Here is a 22,363-nt window from a genome sequence, read left to right as displayed (position 1 = left end):
AATTTGCTCTCCCAATTTTTTAAGCACTTTTTTCACTTTTCCTTTTCACTTTCACGCCCCCAGGTCAGGGTGGACTATTAGAGTGTCCACACCGCCGGGGTTATAGTCCTGAAGAATGCCATGGTGAATACATACCACACTGAAGGCAGAAACATGTTGACTGATTTTAATTAATTTGTGGTATTTAGCTGAATTTAACCAAATCCTAATAACCTTGGCTTTTAAATTCAGACACATATACCACTTACACGTGTCTTAGGGATCACTCATTAAAGTTTTTTTGATACCCTGTTAGTCACTTTTAATTTGAGAAATCTTCACAACACTTCCTCCCCACACAACCAGCTCCGCAGTCTTTCTGGCGTCGTAGCACACCGAAGAGACACTCGGTCTCTTCGGTGGGGCCCGATGATGAAGCATGACACTGACTAGGTCGGTGTGTGAGGGCTTTCTTACTCAAATAGAGTGACTGTGATCCCACTCAACTAGAGTGACTGTGATCAATACTATCCACTTATCCTTTTGCTCCACATTTCTGGTAGTCGTGTACTTGACCAGATTAGACCTCTCTTCTTTTGTTGTTTGACAGGGTTAAATCTCGACATGGGGTCGGATGAAAGCAACCGATTGCCCAGATGTTCATGAGCACCCACCAAGTTCTTATTAGAATGTATCAAAGATTCTAATACAAACACAGTACAGTGACTAATAATGCATATAGTATGACAATGCCACAGTACTTCCATGTTCAGATAATAGGAGCCATAACCCTGCTGATCAGTTGTTATGCAAAGTTTCAACTACAGTGAAATAATGTTTTTTTTTTCTTCCTGTAATACGTTTTACATTTCTTTATATACTTTTCTTTCATGTTTTATCGGGTTTAGGTACCTTTTCAGGATATTGCATTATGCCCTTTTCCGAAAAGATATTTGTCTCTCTGCCGGAATAGGTCATAGGTTTTTCCAAATTAAGGTCATACATTGTATTGGACCACATGACACATTGACGTATTTTTTAACTGATGAATTCCTACGTATATAATGCTTACACGCACCTGGCACCTTGAAGCAACCTGTATGTTTTTTTTGTGCGCTAAGATAAATGCAGTTTGATTTTTAATCTTGATGGATTCTACATAGTCGTATTGTGGAATGTTTTCACATGGCAGTTTGACATATATAATTTTTTAACGCTGATGAATTTTTACGCTTACAATGTTTACCAACACTCATCACTTTGAAGTAACCTGTATGGTTCTCTGAGGATTAGGACAAATGCAGTTTTTTTATTTACTTTGATGCATTTTATGGTTATTAGTTCTAATCGAATTGCCGAATGAGCCGGTAATGTATGATAACGTCAGATTGCAGGATATGTACTATAATATGTCATTTTGTGATGATTTTTATTAATTCTGTAGTGTAGTGTGGCCTGCATCCTGCCCAATAGTCAGTGGGTCAGTTTTCAGTTTTTTTTATTTTCCTGTTTCCTGTTCTTGTGTCAGTGGTAGAAGGCCCTCCTCATCTTTTATTAGCAATGATAACTTCTTACATAGAGTTTCAAGGCTGTTGTTTCTAGATGCTGTAAACAACAGGTGTTACTACTGCCCAATTCAATGGTGCTCATTGTACCCACCTCCGAAGCATAGGGATCGGAGTTGGCCTTGCAGGGCTCAATGTTATGACCTGCAGAAGATGAATATGTAATTACTGACCGGTATTGCAGGTTAACATTAGTGGGGTGGGTCCCCAATTCCTTCCTTATTAATAGCAGGGTCTTCATCGCCCTCCTTCGTTTTCGTATGCTGTAAAAGATTCTGCATTCCACCTCCTTCATAAGTGATGCCTGCCTCTCTCTTCTATCGTGAGGGGTAGTGGTAGCGGTGTCTGTCTCCCTCTCCCTTCATTAGAGGTAGCAGGGTCTCTCTTCCTTCATTAGAGGTAGCAGGGTCTCTCTTCCTTCATTAGAGGTAGCAGGGTCTCTCTTCCTTCATTAGAGGTAGCAGGGTCTATCTTCCTTCATTACTGATAGCAAGGTCTGCCTACATCTCTCTCTTCATTCCTGGAGGCACGGTCATTTTACCTCTTCTTTCATTTCAGATAGGAGGGTATGTCTCACCTCGTGGCTAACTCCTCACACAATGCCACGCATGCCGCTCTTATAGATTACCAGCCTCTGTCCATTGCAGAGTCTTTATTCTCCTATCATGAAGCCCCGTCCCCGCGGCACGGTAAGCATCTAAAGAACTAGCCCAGAAAACAGCTTACTCGCCGTCACAGTTACTCCCCATGCTTGAAGCTGCTCCTCGAGGCTGGCTGTTTCTGCGGCCTCAATAACAAGAAAAAACAATTTTTAATGAACTGCATTTGTAACACGTTGCCAGGACTTCAACCCCGCTTCTATTTCTGGGCAGTTTTAAATAACGCGAAAGTAGGTATTGGAGTGCTTTACATGAGCACCAACTACATTACACAAGTACATTAGGTAATGTTATTCTTTCTGTGCTGTGGCATTTCTGAAGTAGCGTCCAAACCTGGGCCTGTGGTGTTCCTGGATCCAAAGCACAGTGGTATGCAGTAGTGTACGAGGTTGTTATTCCTCCACTATAGTTGTACGCCGTCTTCTTCCCAGTTCAGTGGTATTTGTCCCTCGCAGTTACAATTGCAGCCTCTCTCGTGTAGTCAGGACATAATGTTTCTACTTCTGAGGTTTCATTTAGCTATTTAAGGTATTCTGTAGTGTAACTCCTATTTTCCCAATAGGCTCTGCGCATTGGAATAGTACCTACAGCAGTAAAGGCCTAGACCAGACGTTAACTAGGTCTACTACTGTCGATACTAGACTTAATTTTTGGGTTTGCCAGCTAAGCTCAGAGTTCGCTAGAAACTTTCTCGAATGTTCAAGGAAGGATTAACTCCCCTGATTAGACAAGAAGGGATTTAGTTTCTGACAACCATAGAACATGACAACTTTGCTCTCCCCTAATCAAGAGTCAATCTCAAGAGTCGTGTGAGCACAAGGCAATTATTTTACTCAGTCAGTACGTGCATTCTTAGTCTCATCAGAATGTAGAGAAAAGGAAGAGACGGGCGTGTTCAATAAAAGATGTTATTTATTGATCAGTCTCTTTTCTCGTAAAAGAGAAATGGATCGATATTATTGCAATACTTATAGTTAAGTAAAGTGCATACCTTAAAAGCAATAGTATAAAATAATACTGTAAAAACATTGATATGGTTTCTGAGCCATATGATGCTTTAAAATGATTAAAATATATTTACATACACATATACATTTGACTAAACGTACTCAACTGGTGTTTCTAAATACGCCTACCCCGTGTATCTGACCTAAGTCTAATGCGTGGGCGGGAATAGAAAGTTACAGTTTAAGTTAAGTTTGTTTTTGCCAAGTGAATAACTAAAGAATTCTCTAGGAGGGGTTATTCAGTTCGGTACCTGGAATTTAGGATGAATGAGGAATGGTATCTCTTTCTCTGCTCTCGATATTCCAGGCTGCCTGCGAGGGCTGCCCAGAAACGCCGGTGCTGGGTCTCTCGGCTTGAGATAGCAGCGCGTCTCTCAGCGCGTCAGGAAGGCGGGGCTGCTGCCTGCGGGGTCTGCTTCTGCTCTCGGCTTCGGCAAGTATGGCTGCTCCGTCTTGTCACCACGCGTGTGTTTGCATAGGGCAAGGTCGGCAATATTTATACCTTAAAGGTGCCGGGATTGACGTAAGGGTGGACATAGGTACGTCAATAAAGATGTCATACGACTTGCTCGTTAGCACATTCTTTACTAAAGTTCTCTGTGAAATCAAAACAATGGCCGCACGGATTATCCAGGTTGTCATAGGTTTGATTTGTTATGAGAACGTCGTATGCCTTATCAGGGGCTGGAGGAATGTTGCTTGTCTAATTAGATCTCAAGCGTTATGACCTAATCAGATAACACGTTCCTGTGCCGTAGTGTGACTGCGTCAGATAACGGTATCTGCATCATGGGGGATTTCTTGCCTCATGGGCTGACTGTTAGTTAACTAGCTAGGTAGTTTAACCAGAATAGGGTCAGGAATAGGGGGATCGATTCAGAACCTATAGAAATACACGACACCCACTCCACGCTAACTATGGTCATATCTACTAATCTATGCATAGTATAACATAGTACAACATACTATAGAGTATAGTGTATACCTTACCACCCCAAAATACATAAATGCATTTTGAAATTTTCAAATATACTGAAAAATTGCAGTCATATATATTGTATGCACTTAAGCTATGAATTAAATGCAAAAGTAAACACGCATTGTTATGCATTATTGCTTGTTGGTACATGAGAAATACACATGAAATGGCTCTTAATATGGCTATACAGAAAAAAAGTCGAAACCATTTCATCACATAAAATATATTGTGAACATACCAGCGGGCAGCTAAAGTCTATATAAAGTCTATAAAGTATCTAAAAAATAGAAATCTTAGTTCTCTAGGAATAGTTTCTTACTTTAAGCAGAAGATCAGTGTCCCGGAAAAAAATATATAGAAAAATATTTTCAGGGGCTTTCTGAAAAAATTGCTGTCCGTGAACTGGATTGTAATTGTTCATGTGACTTTATTTTGAAAGTTGAAGGCCGGATTCAGGGAACGCCGTGTGCGAGTTTACTCAAAAGTCTCTATTTCTGTTCCGGAGAGAACATCATATCATTCAGGCTTTAGAAAAAACTGTCAACAGCTTCATGGGAAAGTTCCACTAAGTCGGAAATAGGGGTAACCATGCATTCGTGCGCATGATTGTCTGCATTGACATTCTGATTTGCATTGCTGACAGAAGGTCGTACCTGTTCGATGCTGCTTTCATCTTGAACTTCACTACCCTTCAATCGCAGTGGTGAAGATTCCAGGAATGCCGTCATCAGAATTGGCAGCCTTTGAGGGCAGCACAAAGCGTGAACCTTGGTAGGAACCAGCAGTGTATCTGCATCCACCGGCGCATCCGATTGTAGCGTCAGACAGGTGTCTAACACGCATTCTTCTCCGCATAGCAGACACCTTAGTACAGGTAAAACACACCTTTGCCACATTGGTCGAAATGATAGAAACCAAGTCATGTTTAGGTCTCTAAGCCGGGAGAGTCCCAGGATTTTTGATATCCGGTCCCGGTATCCAATGGCTAGGATCGTATCTTCCATTGTCGCGAGAGTTTGATCTGTGACATGGGTTGCCATAACGAAAAATAAGGACTAGGAATAGGATTCCTGCAATTAGTCCCAGGATCAGGGGAAGTCCTCCAAAAATCGAATGGACGAAATCTGGAAAAATACCCAGTATGGCTTTGAATGGTGTTAATGCCATAGAAAATACTGTCTTAAATACCTTTGAGACCCCAGTGGTATCAGAAATATTTAAGATTTCGCTCAGGATTTCCGCGAAATGTACGGGGGAATTAGTTGATAATAATGTATGTATCTCTGCAGTCGTCCTTGCGACTCGTAGATCATACGTTTCTTTAGATGACGTGAGCCTTGTAGGCGTCTGAAGAAGCACTGTTTTCATTCTGCTTAAAGTGTCTATTCGAATAGAAGTAATTTTCAAACCGGGCCATGCCCTTGCCTCCCTGTCTGGAAAGGAGCTGGGGAACAAAGAACGTCCACAGCACTTGACCTTCGCCGTCGTAGTGACGAGATAAGGAGTCCCGGGCATAAGACTACAACATCTGCGGTCTACAATAAGAATGTAACTCCCATTATAGAGTCTTTGAAAGAATGGTTCTATTTCAGTTGCAGGTGCGCCTTGCTGGTGACATGAAAGGTTGTATGAATTCCCTTCACAGGCTCCGTGCAAACTAATACCGTTACACAGAAGCGTGCCGCTTAGTGACATAGCACAATTGTTGCCACTAAGAAACACTTTCTGTCCTTTGTTACTGACACATGCATGTGAATAGGGCAGGTTCCAAGTTGTTTTAAGGTACCCCTTTCCCAATTTCTCGTACATGCCAGCCTGTATATATTTTTGGCAGTATTGAAACCTGAAGGTTGAGATTGGAATATTTATGATTCCGTGGATTATCCATTCACTGACAGGTCGTTCTGACATTGTCAACGGTAATCTTTCTAGTTTTTCAATGCTCAAGATTGTATAATCAGCACCCTTCTGCGCCATACCGATTTGTCTATCAGTAAGGTTAAAGATTTGGAATAGTGACGTTGTGTTGATTAAACGCCAAGGCACATAGCCAGAACGCAGATTTTGTAACGTCCAGCCAAGCTGTACAACAGAACGCAATTGTGACTGACCATGTTGTAATAACAGTAAGTCTTGCGATAATATATCGATTGCTGAAGACACAATGCTGTCCAATGAAAAAATTCTGGAGGACAGAGTCATTAACCCATTGTCCACTACAGAAAGTGATTTTTCCAAATTAATACGATCAATTTCACGTATTCTCTCTGCTGTTTCAATTTGAGTAACCTTCCAGGCCTCATTGTATGCTGCATATACAGAGGCTGCTATGAAACGCTTTTGACGCTGTTTGCGTGGTCCCATTATGAAATCACGCAAGTCAGCACCATCAGTAAGTAAAGTTAGGTGTTGCTTAATTTCAGGCAGTGTGGAAGACTGTAGCCATTGAAGGCATAATTTGCCCACACTGTAGGTTGTTATTATCCCTGGGTGATGTCTTTGGGGATATCTAGGGTCTGGCCTGGTCATTTTGAAACCCTGTGTTTTATTCAGGAATCTATCTTGACAGTTATTTGTATCTGTGGGCCAGATCAACCATTGTTTCCAATCAGGATGTGTTCTGTTTTGGTTAAGTATATGGTTTATGTCTATTTCTTCATCTGTATCAGAGTTATTGCTAAACATTGTTGGCTTTGGAATAGACGGGTTATTTAAATCTTTGATTTTGGCTAAGCCAAGACAGGTGGTTTGTTGAACAGTGTCATTTAAAAATATCATTTGTTCTGGGATCATGCAGGCTCTAAACAAAGCTTCTATACCCTGTACTTGCCATTCTTTTGTACCCCAAACACTTTTCAAATCAATATTTTTGTCCCAATAATCGAATCCAAAAGTATTCATTTTTTCAAAGAATGAATCAGAATAAATCAATTTTGTGTTGGTTATCATGGTTTTGGTCCCTGTCTTGTTTGACAATTTATAATAAAATGTTTCAGCATTACTAGTGTTAAAACCTTGAAAGTATGAATATTTGTCATAAACGGTTCTAGAGCTCCCTTTTGGAGGTGTAGCACAATGTTCCCATTGATTATAATTTAAAACATTTCTAGGTTGTGCAGATTTATGCAAGAAATGGTTACCATAGTGGTTATAGCAATACATACTATCATAATTTGTAGAACCTTGCAAATAATCATGTTTTGTAAATTTAGCAGACATTACTAAGTCAGACATCATATTGTTTATACTTTCAAAGTCCCAATCATCAGCAAATGAGTTTGGTTTTGCAAAGTCACTCAAAGAGATCTTAATTTGGTGTGGATATTTCAGGATCTCGACCGGACCATAAATTTCATAGTCAGTGTTGTCCCAGGCTACCCCACCAGGTATTGGAATTGCTGTGAAGTTGGCTGAAGAAAGTTCTGAAGAAAGTTCTCTTTTCTCGACGTGTGAAGATGTGTGTGGTTTGAGGACCAAGTTGATGTTCTGACTTGCTGTGTCCATTTTAGCATATTTTCCCTCAATGAAGCGTCCCAAAGTAAATACCATGATGAGCCAAAGTATGAGGATAAATGCACCAAAACCCACCCAAAATTCAATCCATGGAGAAATCAGATATGTTTCTTTTAGTTGTTTCAAAAGTTCCTTCGCTTTGTCTTTAAAGGATTTTGATGATGGCTGTGTCTTTTGTTCACTGAAGCTGTCAGAGGAATCATCGAAGTTGATGAAGTAACCAGATGCAGTTCTGTCAATTGTTCCAATTGGTTCAGGATTTTTGTTTCTTGCATTTTCACTTGGTACTTCAGTATAGATTGGTGTGTCTCTGCTAAATGTCTTTATTTGGGTTTTCAGAGGTCTAAGTTCTATTGCATTGTTGCATAGTCCTTGTTGTTCTTCTGTAGGCGTTTCGAATGTGATGAGCCTCTTTGTTAGGACCTCTGTACTGGTAGCAAACCTTGGTGTTCTGCTACTTATTGGGAGTCCACTTGGCCTACTGTTTGTTATCGGCCACATGTTGTGGTTTTACCAGGTCGATGGATACAACTCGGTTCTCCTTTTTTCCAGCAAGTGGCGGTAGTACAACTGATCTTGTCCCGTTGACAGACAAGACAGGAACTGCTTTTCTGTAAGAAGGCCCAAATTCCTTCTTTACCGCGATCTTCTCCCTGACTAGATCCCCGACTTTTGGAATCCAGACAGGTCTTGCTGGGACAGGTGGTGATTCTTCAGTGGTTGTTGGCTGTTGTTTCAACTGTATGTTGCTCAGGTCTTTTCTTGTTTTGTTTAAGTCCTGCAAAATAGCCAAACGGTCTTTGACATCAAAGCTTTTTTCTATTACCACTGAAGTCTGACTATCAAGGTCAGAGATCAACATCCTAGTTCCGAATAATAATTCGTACGGACTGAATCCCTTCAGAGAATTTCTTGGCAAGTTATTTAGACTACGTTGGACACTTATTAGATGTTTGACCCACCCAGCTCCCGAACCTAATACCTTTGCCGTTATAGATTGCTTTATGTCACGGTTTTTTCTTTCAACAATTCCGTTCCCCTCAGGGTGAAATGGACAAGAGTACCGCAATTGCACGCCCATGCTGACCATGGCCTCCTTATAAGCCCGAGAGCTAAAAGCAGGACCATTGTCCGAATGCAGAATGCCAATTGCGTATGTGCCGATAAAGACCCGCAAATCTTTTATAACAGTTCTGGCGTCAGCCGTTCGCTGGGGCCACATCCATATGAATCTCGTGCATGAGTCCACTGCGACCAAGATATATTTATAGTTACCATCCCTTTGTAAGGGACCGCAGTGGTCTAGATAAACACAGGCTAATGGTTTATCCGAGATTAGAAGGGGCGTCTGTGCTGGACGTCTCACAGTTGATACTTTCATTTTTTGACATATTTCACATGCTAGAACATAGTTCCTTGTTTGTCTTCTCATTTGTGGCCACCAGTATCTCTGTTTTAATAATGATACTGTGGCTGAGACGCCAGCATGGGTAGAAGCAAGCCCTTCGTGTGCCGCTATTATTAGTCCTAACCTATGTTCCATGTTTGGAATTGCCCTATCCCCCACTCCAGGGATTTGAGCAAAAGGAACATTGTTTGCATCAGTTATGTATGAGTATTTTACTGGAAAGCCTTTAGGGAGTGGTTCTATCGAATCCTTTTCTGAAGCGCTGACAGCTTGTAATATTTCACTGTCTATTTTTTTTTTTGACCGGGTGACGGCAGCTACGGAAGCCGTTTGCACAGCTGCCTTCGCGGCCTCATCAGCCAATGAATTCCCTGCAACGTGAACGCCATCACGTTGATGACTCAGTGTATGTATCACGTGAGTCTTTGGTAGTTCTTTTTGTAAAAGAGCTACTTGTTCCCAGAGCATTTTGTGCTTGATTGTGCCACCTTTCGCATCCTTGAAACCATTTTGAAGACAGATCTGCAAGTATTCATTGTAAGATTGAACGCAATAATACGAATCGCACACTATGAGTGTGGGGAATTCTCGATCCGTATTTTCAAGCGCCATCTTGAATGCTAGTAGTTCAGCTCGCTGAGCTGTACAATCTCCTAGAGATTGTGTTTTAGTTAGGGTTGGTTTAAATTTCCCTTCGTGCCAACGACCTTTAACAATCGCGCACGCAGCACTGTAAGCTTGTTTACCCCCTACTGCGGGTTGTGCTGATCCGTCTGTATATATTATACAGCCGTATTGGTCTAGAGGCAGAATTTCGGTTGGCAGAGGACATTCGAATTCATATTGTAGAAATTCTTGTGTTTTTAAGTAAGGATCAAATTCGTACACCACGTCTGTTGCAGCAAGAGAGTTAGCCCATTGTATCCATCTCGGATGGAGTGCTTTCGCATTTGGAATGCTTGCCTTTGTTACCGCCTCTAAGGCTGGTATTGGTGTCACGATTATTATTCGTTTACCTTGTGCCAGGGCTCGTTCTTTTGCTATAGCTGTCTGTGTTGCTGTAAGAATTTTTTCCGTTGGGCTAAATTTCATTTCAGCCTTAGTGTACAAGTGTGATTTGAATGCAATTGGTACCTTTTCTCCCTCATTAGAGGTCAGGTATGTGAATCCGCATCTCCCTGGGATGACTCGGATCACAAGGTTGCGTGTATTATCACGTGTTTCTAATTTTGTCTTAATTAGCATGTCTGTTTGTAAGGATCTCAAAATGTCTGTGTGTGTTTGAGTCCAACTGGATCTTTTAAAATCTGGTTTAATTAGATCGTAAAGGGGTTTGACCCTTTCTGCGTAATTTGCAATGTAAGTTCTTCCGAAATTTAGGAAGCCTAGAATTGACTGTAGGTTTTTTAGTGTTTTAGGAGCTTGGATTACGGCACATTTCTCTAGGAAATTGTCTGCCAGGCTTTTGCCTTCACTTGATAACTCATATCCTAAGAATAGGACTGTCAGATGGGCAATTCTGGACTTTTTGAAGTTGAATTTGTAACCCTCTGCAGCGAAACCAAGTATTATGGTGTTCACTCTTTTCAAGTGAGTCTCCAAGTCATCATCTGTTAAGTAAATGTCATCGACATAAGATAATGCTTCATCATCATATTGTTGTAGTAATTCTGTTACTCTCGCTGAGAATACCCCCGGGCTATTCTTGTACCCCTGGGCTAACCGACAGAATTGTTTTTGAGTGCCATTTACTGAGAAAGCTGTTAAATATCTGCTCTCTGGTGCTATGTTTTGACAAAAGAATCCGTTGGAGATGTCCAAGGTAGTTTTGTATTTTTTGCGCACTATGTTATTCATTAGTGCAGCACTGTGTGAATTTTGCACTGCAAAGGTTTTGCAACATGTGTTAAGGTGTCGGTAATCCAAAACTAGACGGTATGAATTGTCTGGTTTGGAGACCGGAAACAAAGGATTGTTCATTTGTGAGGTGCAAGTTTCAATCACCCCCTGGTATTCTAGCTGATCTAGTATTTCATTTACTTGTTTTTTAGCTTCTTGCTTAACTGGGTACTGCCTTTGTGCAGTAGGTTGTGATTTTAACTGGATTTTGTGAGGAGGAGAATCCTCATCCCATCCTACATGATTTTTGTATAAGGCAGGTGCTAAGGCCACTGCCCACTTTCTAGCAAGTGTGTATTTTTTATGAATCGGGATTTGATTCGAGAAGGCAGGCATAATTACTTCTTCGCCATGAGGGCACTCCCTGACAAACTCTGGTGGCCAGTCTTTTTCAGCTAAAAGGATGTCATAACCCTTTGAGAGGTTATCCCAAAATAGTCCCCTTATTTTCCTAGTCTTATCTCCCTCTATACGTAATGTTATCTCGTATATTTTGTGGGGCTTGCTAACTCTGGTATCTGCAGTTTCCACTTGAAGGTATTCATTCGTGTCCACTGTCTCCAGATGATTCATAAGGACTTTGCAAGCTATGCTCACCTCTGCTGCGCTGTCTAGCATTGTCTGAGCCCACTCTCCGTTTTTCAGTTGTGTCCTCAGTATTCTCGGCATTGTTAACTACCTTGATACTGGCTACCTTCTTTTTTGGAAATTGTAATTTCTTTTTCAGTTGAGCAGGTTCCTTGTCTTTGGACTTGGCGTGCTCTTCTGATCGTCCTCTTCTTTCCGATTTCTGCGAGGAATTCTGAAAAGATTGAGAGGGACGTGTATCAATGTCTTGATATCTATCAGGTTTTTTAATATTATCCCTATTTCTAAGGTTATATCTATTCCCAGAGGGTTCACTCTGGGGTGACCTTTGTCTCGGGTTTGGAGATTTCTCTCTTCGCCTAGGAGACCTTCCTCTGGACTGGAATTTCTTTTCTTTAGGATTGGATTGTTTGTTCCCATTCCAGTTCTTTTTTGGTGAATTATTATTATTATTAAAAAACATTTTTTCTGGACTTGTAGTCAGTTGCGGTTTTACTGGTATTCCACCTAGACTATCTCTGCCTAGTTCTTCATAGGATTTTTCTATGATTCTCGCAATTTCAGCTGGTTGGTCTGCTATATCTGTCTCTTTTAACCTCTGGCGGATCGCCACGTTTGCTGCTTCACCTTTTATGTTGGCTAGTAATATAGCCGAGACCTGCTTGAAGTCTTTTAGTAATTTCATACCAAGAGTTAAAGCAGGTTCTGGACCGTATTCATCTTGAATTTGTTTTAGCACATCTGGTATCACCGAAATGGATGGAACACCGTGCGTTTTTGTGTAGATGGAAGCAAAGACTGTACCCCAAGTGTCACAGTCCTCAATGTGTGGTGCGATTCCCATTGGGAGACATATAGTCAGAATCCTGTGTTTTTCTAATGGGGTGGTGTCAGGAAACACCGCCTCTATTTGGGTAATTTTCTGTGCCAACCAGAATGGTATTTGTTCCCGTTTTGCTGGGACTTTACCTAGGCAGGATTGGATGTTCTGTGGTGTAATTGTGTTCCCCTGGTGAGGGGTCAGCTGTGGAAGTTTAATCGCTGGCTGAATTGTTGAAGTCCGCATTACATACTGAACTAATTGTCTGTGAATTTTTAGTAGTTGTTTTAGCTGTATTAACAGCTCTGCTGCAGGCATTCTTTCGATGTCTGGATGTGGTGTGTATCCGGCTAGGACCGGCCACATTGCTCCTGGTCTTCCTAAAGGACCGAGCCTTGTAATGTGATTGTTATGTATTAGGGCGCCATCAAATAAGAGCAAATGCTCTTGGAATTTGAGTGGTACTTCCACCTCCTCGAAAGGAGTGTACTCATTAGGAGGTTCCTCTACTTTGTAATAGTGGAAGTACTTTGTTACAGTATTAGCTGCTGGAAAATGTATCCATGTATAGTATACCTCTGTCTGCCGATATTCGTGTGCCTCGATTACGAATATGACTGTGCCACCTCTAGGTGTCAGTCCATTTTCTATAAGTTTTAAGGTTATAGATCTCCTTTTGGCGACCTGGATGAGTATTATATCCGGGTCTGCTGTTTGCATGGTAGCATCAGCATCTGCTATTTCAGTAGCTAATCTAGTAACCTCTCGTTCTTCATCGCTGTCCATTTCGCTGACAGGATGGTATTATGTTTATTTGCAGATCAGGTTTCTTTATGGAAACAGAGATTATATGCACAATATTTTGGAACTGTTTTATCCTTCAACGTTGACTAGACCAAGAACCATACATAGGAGTTCCCTCCTGCGAGGTTTTGGAGGATATAATAACCTTTCACCCACTCCAGACGTCTTTGGAGTATTTGGGAAAAGGGGTCTGAGTGAGAAAGCAGGACTGAGTTACTCTAAATGTCTTACGTTAGTTTTATCGCCCTTTCCAAACGCGTTGGGCGCCATGTAGTGTAGCTCCTATTTTCCCAATAGGCTCTGCGCATTGGAATAGTACCTACAGCAGTAAAGGCCTAGACCAGACGTTAACTAGGTCTACTACTGTCGATACTAGACTTAATTTTTGGGTTTGCCAGCTAAGCTCAGAGTTCGCTAGAAACTTTCTCGAATGTTCAAGGAAGGATTAACTCCCCTGATTAGACAAGAAGGGATTTAGTTTCTGACAACCATAGAACATGACAACTTTGCTCTCCCCTAATCAAGAGTCAATCTCAAGAGTCGTGTGAGCACAAGGCAATTATTTTACTCAGTCAGTACGTGCATTCTTAGTCTCATCAGAATGTAGAGAAAAGGAAGAGACGGGCGTGTTCAATAAAAGATGTTATTTATTGATCAGTCTCTTTTCTCGTAAAAGAGAAATGGATCGATATTATTGCAATACTTATAGTTAAGTAAAGTGCATACCTTAAAAGCAATAGTATAAAATAATACTGTAAAAACATTGATATGGTTTCTGAGCCATATGATGCTTTAAAATGATTAAAATATATTTACATACACATATACATTTGACTAAACGTACTCAACTGGTGTTTCTAAATACGCCTACCCCGTGTATCTGACCTAAGTCTAATGCGTGGGCGGGAATAGAAAGTTACAGTTTAAGTTAAGTTTGTTTTTGCCAAGTGAATAACTAAAGAATTCTCTAGGAGGGGTTATTCAGTTCGGTACCTGGAATTTAGGATGAATGAGGAATGGTATCTCTTTCTCTGCTCTCGATATTCCAGGCTGCCTGCGAGGGCTGCCCAGAAACGCCGGTGCTGGGTCTCTCGGCTTGAGATAGCAGCGCGTCTCTCAGCGCGTCAGGAAGGCGGGGCTGCTGCCTGCGGGGTCTGCTTCTGCTCTCGGCTTCGGCAAGTATGGCTGCTCCGTCTTGTCACCACGCGTGTGTTTGCATAGGGCAAGGTCGGCAATATTTATACCTTAAAGGTGCCGGGATTGACGTAAGGGTGGACATAGGTACGTCAATAAAGATGTCATACGACTTGCTCGTTAGCACATTCTTTACTAAAGTTCTCTGTGAAATCAAAACAATGGCCGCACGGATTATCCAGGTTGTCATAGGTTTGATTTGTTATGAGAACGTTGTATGCCTTATCAGGGGCTGGAGGAATGTCGCTTGTCTAATTAGATCTCAAGCGTTATGACCTAATCAGATAACACGTTCCTGTGCCGTAGTGTGACTGCGTCAGATAACGGTATCTGCATCATGGGGGATTTCTTGCCTCATGGGCTGACTGTTAGTTAACTAGCTAGGTAGTTTAACCAGAATAGGGTCAGGAATAGGGGGATCGATTCAGAACCTATAGAAATACACGACAATTCTGGGAGTTGTTTTCGTTTGAGTGGCAGGCCGGATACCAATGGTTTGTTCAGAATAGCCAAGCACTGGAAACATGGCTGTGCTTGCTTCCCTGCCCCCTGGCTGTGCTTGCTTCCCTGCCCCCTGGCTGTGCTTGCTTCCCTGCCCCCTGGCTGTGCTTGCTTCCCTGACCCCTGGCTGTGCTTGCTTCCCTGCCCCCTGGCTGTGCTTGCTTCCCTGCACGTGCTTGCTTCCCTGCCCCCTGGCTGTGCTTGCTTCCCTGCCCCCTGGCTGTGCTTGCTTCCCTGCCCCCTGGCTGTGCTTGCTTCCCCGCCCCCTGGTTCCCCTTCCCCTGGCTGTGCTTGCTCCCCTGCAACCTGGCTGTGCTTGCTTCCCTGCCACCTGGCTGTGCTTGCTTCCCTGCGCCCTCTCTGTGCTTGCTTCCCTGCCCCCTCGCTGTGCTTGCTTCCCTGCCCCCTCGCTGTGCTTGCTCTCCTGAGTTTGTGTGTGGCTCTGGGTGGGTGTGTGTGGCTCTGGGTGGGTGGGTGTGTGTGGCTCTGGGTGGGTGTGTGTGGCTCTGGGTGTGTGTGTGTGGCTCTGGGTGTGTGTGGCTCTGGGTGTGTGTGGCTCTGGGTGTGTGTGGCTCTGGGTGTGTGTGGCTCTGTGTGTGTGTGTGTGTGGCTCTCTGTGTGTGTGTGGCTGTGTGTGTGGCTCTGTGTGTGTGTGTGTGTGTGTGTGTGGCTGTGGGTGTGTGTGGGTGTGTGTATGGCTCTGGCTGTGTGTGGCTCTGGGTGTGTGTGTGGCTCTGGGTGTGTGTGTGTGTGTGTCTGTGTGTGTGTGTGTGTGGCTGGCTCTGGGTGTGTGTGTGTGGCTGGCTCTGGGTGTGTGTGTGTGGCTGGCTCTGGGTGTGTGTGTGTGTGTGGCTCTGGGTGTGTGTGTGTGTGGCTCTGGGTGTGTGTGTGTGGTAGTAATTGCTGTCTGCTGAGCTCGTCCGTAGGGTACAATAGGTCTCACATTTGCGAGAGATTAAGCTAATGGCAATGTAAATGACAATGCCATTTATTTATCTGTTTTCAAAACCAACACATAAATACAAATTTTGTCATTTACAATGCCAATAGCTCTAACTTTTCCAAAGGCGAAACCATTGCATTGTAAATGCTTGTTAAAACAGTTTTTGGGCTCAAGAAAACTAACCATGTCTTGGCAGCCGTAAGAGCTACATAGTGGCTCACGGTCCAGACAGCTTTGCTTTTAAGAGCTCTATCAAGGTATTCTGGTGTTTCCTTCAATTAACTCCTAAATATCTGGCATCTAAAAGCAGGTGGTAGGTCTGTAATCGTGATCTATGCAGCGAAATTAGGGTGAATTCTAGCAGGGCTCAAATATAAGGACACATGGAGAGCACCTATTCTCTCTAGAGGCCCGAAGACTGTGGAATTCCCTACCTGTGAACATCAGCGTTTCTGTCTTATTTTTAAGCTTCAGGAAAATGCTGAATACATGTCTTTTTGGCTAGACAGTGTTTAGACCGGTGCCAAGAGATTGTTATAGTGGAGGCTGATCTACAGGAGATCGTCAGTCAGATACAATAAAAAAACAAATGGCAGCTCTTCAGTCAAAATTAATCTTTTAAGACTATATTTAAAACATCAGTTCACGGCTACACTATCTCTGTTCAACCATAGGCTCCAAAGCAATCACAATTGTGTCATGTGGCAAATATCACACAATTCACACTGACGATTAATTATTTCAGTAGGTACTCAGTATCTGAAGAGCTTAATGGCACCTTGTGACCTATGTTATCTTTCACGATGCTTGAGCAGACAATGAATGAAGGCAGGCTTTAGGATTATAAATAAGGCTCCCGGTTTTCCGTTTAAATGGATTTCTGCATATAAATACAGACGGAAGAATATGTTTCCTTTGTATAAACAGAAACTGAAAAATGCCAATAAATATGCCTAACTTTGCTGCTGTCTGCCAGGAGAAGATGAGCCTGTCAGAGTCCAGGCGGGAAGAGGGCATATTGGATTTCAGCTGAGCCAATAACAAAGGTCGAGGTTAAGGTGCCATCAGGCCTCCTTTTGTTTAAGTATCCTGGCTGGGAGCTATGAGGGGGCTGGAGAGACGCACACCTAAAAGCAATTGAGGGAAAACAAATGCACACCGCTTATCACTTCACAGGTACTTAAGAGAGGCATGCTTTTGACTTTGTTCAATCCCTGGATCCAAGAGGTATGCACGCACTGTAGGAATGTTAGATGCGTTGGTCTGTCCCAGTATTTACACAAATAACAATTTAAATCCCACTACTTTGGTTTATTTCTTTTATAGCGCTACTCATACCAATGCATGGTGTCAAAGCACTTTACATCACACATTATACATTGACAATAAATAATGTGTGTGTAAATCAATGTGTAGGATGAGTTACATAAGACAGTGAGGTTTACAAGGCCCTTCATAGCCCACTGTGCTATATTAGGATTGCAATTTATTAACTGTAAGTAACAAAGTGATCTCTTTTTTAAAAGCAGTACCCATTTACCAATCTACATAAATCTATCTAAACCTATAGCAACCAAGTGTGCATTGCCTATTTAAATAAATGTGAAAAAATACTAGCTGCAGCATCTGTTTTTGCTTGCGACAAAATAAAACGTTAATAAATATAGATAAGGTGACCAAAAAATAAATATGGATAAATACAGGCGGAAATGTAAAAATATTAAATACCATAAAACCGGGAGCCCTAATTATAACCTGTACTCAGTAAAGCAGGTCTAGGAGTTGTTCTCAAGATGCCTCATAGTTCCTCCATCTAAGAATCCAATGTTCCTTATAAGAGATTTATAGATGAGGTGATAAAAAGTAACTACTGAATGAACAGGTTCTGCCTCACAAGAAAATCAATAACTTACATTGAGGTTGGATTTTAATATTTCCATAACCCACTTTATGACCAAAAATCCATAGTGTACCTTCTCCAACAGAGAACAGACTCATACCTTCTGTCACATGCACCTTCTCCAGTTCCAAGGTTTGCACACTGGACATTAAACCTCCAGCTGCATGCTTGTAGTGTTCCCCAGCGAGGATTCCCTCAATCAGCCGAACTGCACTCTCGAGCGACTGCACCTGGTGATGACTTAACCATTCTTTAGCATCCCCTGGCAAAATGTGGATGAACTGCTCCACCACGATGATCTCTACAATTTCTTCAGAGCTCCGCGTCTCTGGTTTCAACCACCTCCTACCCAATTCCCGCAGCCGATTAGCCACAGCCCGTAGTCCAGCTTCTGATAAGAATGAAACACTGCGAAACTTCCTCCGATAAATTTCCTCACTCACACTCAGGTGTCTAAGGAGAGCATCTTTCAACTGATCATAGTCCTCAGCAGCATAACTCGGCAAAGCTTGGTAAATGAGCCGAGCTTCCTCAGATAACAAAGGAGCTAAGCGCACTGGCCACTGATGCTTTGGCCATGGAGCACACTCTGCTATACGCTCAAACGTCCTCAAGAAATATTCTGGGTCCTCCCCAGGTTTCATCTGCACAAGATCCTTGCCTGGGATCTGAGTTTGAAATCTGTCCCAGTGGTGAAGCTGGGATTCTTTCTGGTCATTTTTCATACGAGTATGAACGTGTCCCAAAGGCCATGCCATTGTCCTCTTAAAAATGTTCAATGTCTGCACAATCTCCAAATTAGTAATGTGCAGACTTCTCCTATAACCATCACACTGATGCTTGCATTCTTCATACCATGAGGCAGACTTTTTGATTGAAGCGTCCTTCAGTGGTCCACTCTTAGCTGCACCAAAAACTCATCAACTCACTACTGTCTCTTAGTAGTTCCAGCCTATGCCCCAATGTAGGGTATATTCCTTAAGCATCACCAGTGACTACAGACTCTGGACACAGAGTGGCTGCAAATGACCATCTTTCCTTATCCCACCAGCAGTCAACAAGTGGTACCTGAAATGACAAAAATAGATAAATAAGATCAACTTCTTTTAGGAGCTGAACCCTGAAGATCTTGACAAACCAACTCTGTGTGCAGGTTTCTCAGGAATATATGATGTTGTCTCTAGGGAATCCATGAGCGTTCTAGAGATTCCAAAAACAGCTTATGTGGGTGCCTGGGTTGCGTGGTTTACAAACTATAAGTACCTTCCCTTCGTACACGTGATGTGAAATTTATGGAAACCTGCATGCTGCTTCCATGGCAATCATAGTGGAAAAAATAAGGGAGAGGGCAAGGCTTTACTAAAAGGAGCCCACTTCTGTTGTTACATAGGATTAGAATGCAAGAGGAAACCTCTCTTACTAGGCAAATAGTACACAACTGTTTATGCTTCGATCGGTTGGCACATATCCCTCAGTTACATTATGTCAAATGTGGTAGGCTTGGTAGACTGGAATTGTACGAGGACACTGAGTTTTTGGAGATACAAACATGAGTGAAAAGAACAGGTTCAACAGACAGGGCCCATCAAAAAGTAAGTTTCAATTTGAATTCCCTTGTATCAACTAAGGAAGACATACACCCTTACCTGGAACGGGTAATAAACATTAGGAATAGATTTGTGCTGACAACATTTAGGTATAATATGACCCACTACCTTGTGCCTTTTCCTAGGCAGAATGAATAGTAGGGTCTTATCCAGTTGGCCTGTGATGGGTATGCCACTCAAGGCTCCTTGCCCTTTAAAAGTTTTGTAAGTTCTATTGTGTGCTGACAGCCCATTTTATTATACCATTGCTAAAGAAATGTAATTTTAGACAATGCAAACTTGAATTAGTTTTTATGCAACAGTTAGACTCTCTAGAGGTCTACCTAGCAGCGGAAACGTTTATTTGGCAGGCAATAAGCATATGCAAACAGATGGGTGATTTTTAAATGCGTAAGAAGTTTCGTACTGAACTCTTTTAGACTACTAGATGTGCTACGTCATTGGATGTATTTTGTGTTATATTTATTAATGTCTTGTCTAGATTTTTGTAACATGTGAACATTTATGCTTTTTAATTATATGGAATAAAATTTCTTCTTGAGTTGAAGTTTCTATATGTCCAGCTTCTGTCCATTAAATGGCGCGATCTGATTTTCCCAAGTAAGCTCATAGTAATATTTTGTGTAGTTGCTTTATGGATTTGTAGGAATAGGAAATAAAACTGAACCGTCTTACCTATTAAGCACATGGTTTTATCTTACGAGGCACTAAAATTGGTTTCTCAGGTTGCCAGAAGATACGGTGGATGGTCTTTGGAATTACACTGCACTTCAGTAATTGTGCTGTGCTTTCGGTTGAAAAGGTATATTTTGGACTGGCTGACCTGCCATATAAAAAAAAAAGTTTTAGTTGCGTTTGCCTACCTTTGCAGACGTCAAGCTCTCCAAGTGCTGCACCGAGATGAGGTAACGTGTGGATATTTACACTGAGTGAAAATAATTCACGAAGAGCTGGTCTATAAGACAATGAGCCATGGAGTTCAAATCTACTGATAAATAATGTAGGGACATTAGGGTGCGGAATTTATTCATGGAGAGCAGAAAACATTTAATAACCAATAGATAATCTAATAAAGTAACATTTCAGGAAATAATAGACCTGAACGCTGAAAATAACTCACATAAACGTATTGTCAGCTAATAACTTGTGGACAGCAGTAGAATGGGCCACTGTTGACTGCAACAGTGTGATCAATTAATGGCGAACAGACACTTGAGGAATTTGTGAAATTTGCATAGAAAAATTACAAAAGAGGACTTACGAAATCCAGGTTTCCGAGATCTGGTCCCCAGTCTAAGACACATAATGCAGTTCTATGAAAGTACTTCATATTTTAGACACCTTTACTACCAACAATCTGTTAAGTGATCGGAAGTAGGCATGTTCTATTGCAAACACCTGAAATATAAGTAATAAGTACTTATCTGATTTGGGCCAGAGGCTGTTGCTAATAATAAGCTAGTTGGTCATACAGTTGTTTTCCATCTGCATTTTAAAATTAGATACCTATCGCAAGCATATAAATGTGCTAATCAGACACCGGATGCTCACATAAACATGCCAAAAGAAGCGCAGGCCTCTCCTTCGTTCCCCAACTGCAGCTCTAATAAATGTGCTCACCATACAGCGCTTCATATCACACTCCTGCCGTTTACTAAACTCCAACAATAGCACGCGCTACTGGAACCTAAGTTAAAGCTACTCTAGATAAAGATCTACAGTTTCTCCAACTATGATATAGAAAGGGATACTCTGGAGCAGTCTCTTCTCATTCCATAGTGAGGGTTTAACGGCCATTCAACGAGCGCCCACCCCTGTAAAAACATGTGTGTAGCCTTTAGTAGGTGAGAGTGGAGGGGGACGTTGTAGGTGCAACCTCACCCCCCTCCCGAACTGTCGGTCTTTGCACACCAATTCCTATGACTTCACTTATCGATTTTTTTCTCATTTTACCATTAAATGAGCTATATGAGTGGAACCCACCTGGATTATAATGAAGTAGGAGGGCACGTTGTTATATCTGGGGGCGACAATCTATGAAGCCTCCCGGGACAGGTACCCAGGACCTCCTCGGCGGATATACACAAAGAGTACACGCACAGCTCCGGGGTCTGGCGCTTCCGCTGCTTGTTCTGTCTCTGCCCGATCATCTGATCCGGAAGTGCTTGCCTCCATTCTATGACCAGGTGGTGGAAGTCGCATTCGTCTCAAGGGTCTTTCGTAGCGATTGCTTAATAATAACCGCGTTTCAAACAATAACGGACTTGGAAGTAGGGTGATCGGATGGATATTCGAACACCCCTCGCCAAAAAAAAAAAAACATTTGCATAGACATGAGGACCACACTAAGAAACCAACGAAAATATGACAGTATTGTATTGTTTATTAATTGCATTTATATAGTGCATTTATATAGAGCGTACTTTTTCGGCGAGTGGCACCCGCTCAGTAGGCAACAAAGTAGAATGGTAGGTGTATTCCAAAGGTTGTGGCCTTTCATAGCTGCCAAGGTTTCAGATTGCTATGTGTGATATTTTCTTAATTTCAGTGTAATTATGAGGGACATTTCAACGACTATGAGTGACACTTTCTCGCAAGCAAAATCTAACAATGAAGGCAAGATAAATATATACATTTCAGAATTTACACCCATTTGAGCAATAAGGAACTCTAAGAGGAGTCACATCATAATCCACAAGCTGTATTACTGAGCAGTGCGCACTGGACCTGCCAAACCCTGCTGGTGGCACAATCACCCCACTCGCAGTTTGTCACACAGAGCTACACTACAGGCTCTGCTGACTCAGTGATGCTTGGCGCACTGAGAGGTTACATTGGCAAGCACCAGTGGCTCTCACACTGTAAATGTAAATGTAATTTGCACTTGTATAGCGCCTATCACCCAGGGGTCTCTAAGCGCTGTACGAATACCGCTGTGGAACCCTTCCTGGCCTGTTCCTGTGAGGTGTCCACTCCTGGGCACCCCAAGGTGAAGCC

General features: G+C 42.2%; 1 protein-coding gene across 3 annotated transcripts in view; it reads right to left on the bottom strand.

Annotated features, from left to right (window-relative positions):
- LOC144823893 (uncharacterized) overlaps positions 1 to 21,552 on the bottom strand; it is a 42,884-nt gene extending 21,332 nt beyond the window's left edge. Inside the window, exons 1-4 of one of the 3 annotated variants that reach the window (XM_078682806.1) lie at positions 21,350 to 21,552; positions 20,628 to 20,764; positions 20,042 to 20,189; positions 17,860 to 18,827 (exon numbers count right to left, since the gene is read on the bottom strand). In XM_078682806.1, coding sequence (XP_078538932.1) covers positions 17,860 to 18,517 — 658 coding nt within the window. In that variant the 5' untranslated portion in view covers positions 18,518 to 18,827; positions 20,042 to 20,189; positions 20,628 to 20,764; positions 21,350 to 21,552. The remainder of the gene's footprint in view (positions 1 to 17,859; positions 18,828 to 20,041; positions 20,190 to 20,627; positions 20,765 to 21,349) is intronic. The other 2 variants (XM_078682797.1, XM_078682787.1) reach the window with 2 other exon arrangements.
- Positions 21,553 to 22,363: the final 811 nt, after the last annotated feature.

Source organism: Lissotriton helveticus, chromosome 1_1 (assembly GCF_964261635.1).
Source record: "Lissotriton helveticus chromosome 1_1, aLisHel1.1, whole genome shotgun sequence".
NCBI classification, from domain to species: Eukaryota; Metazoa; Chordata; class Amphibia; order Caudata; family Salamandridae; genus Lissotriton; species Lissotriton helveticus.
The sequence above is the reverse complement of the archived record's forward strand: the minus strand, read 5'-3'. Positions and strand labels throughout refer to the sequence as shown.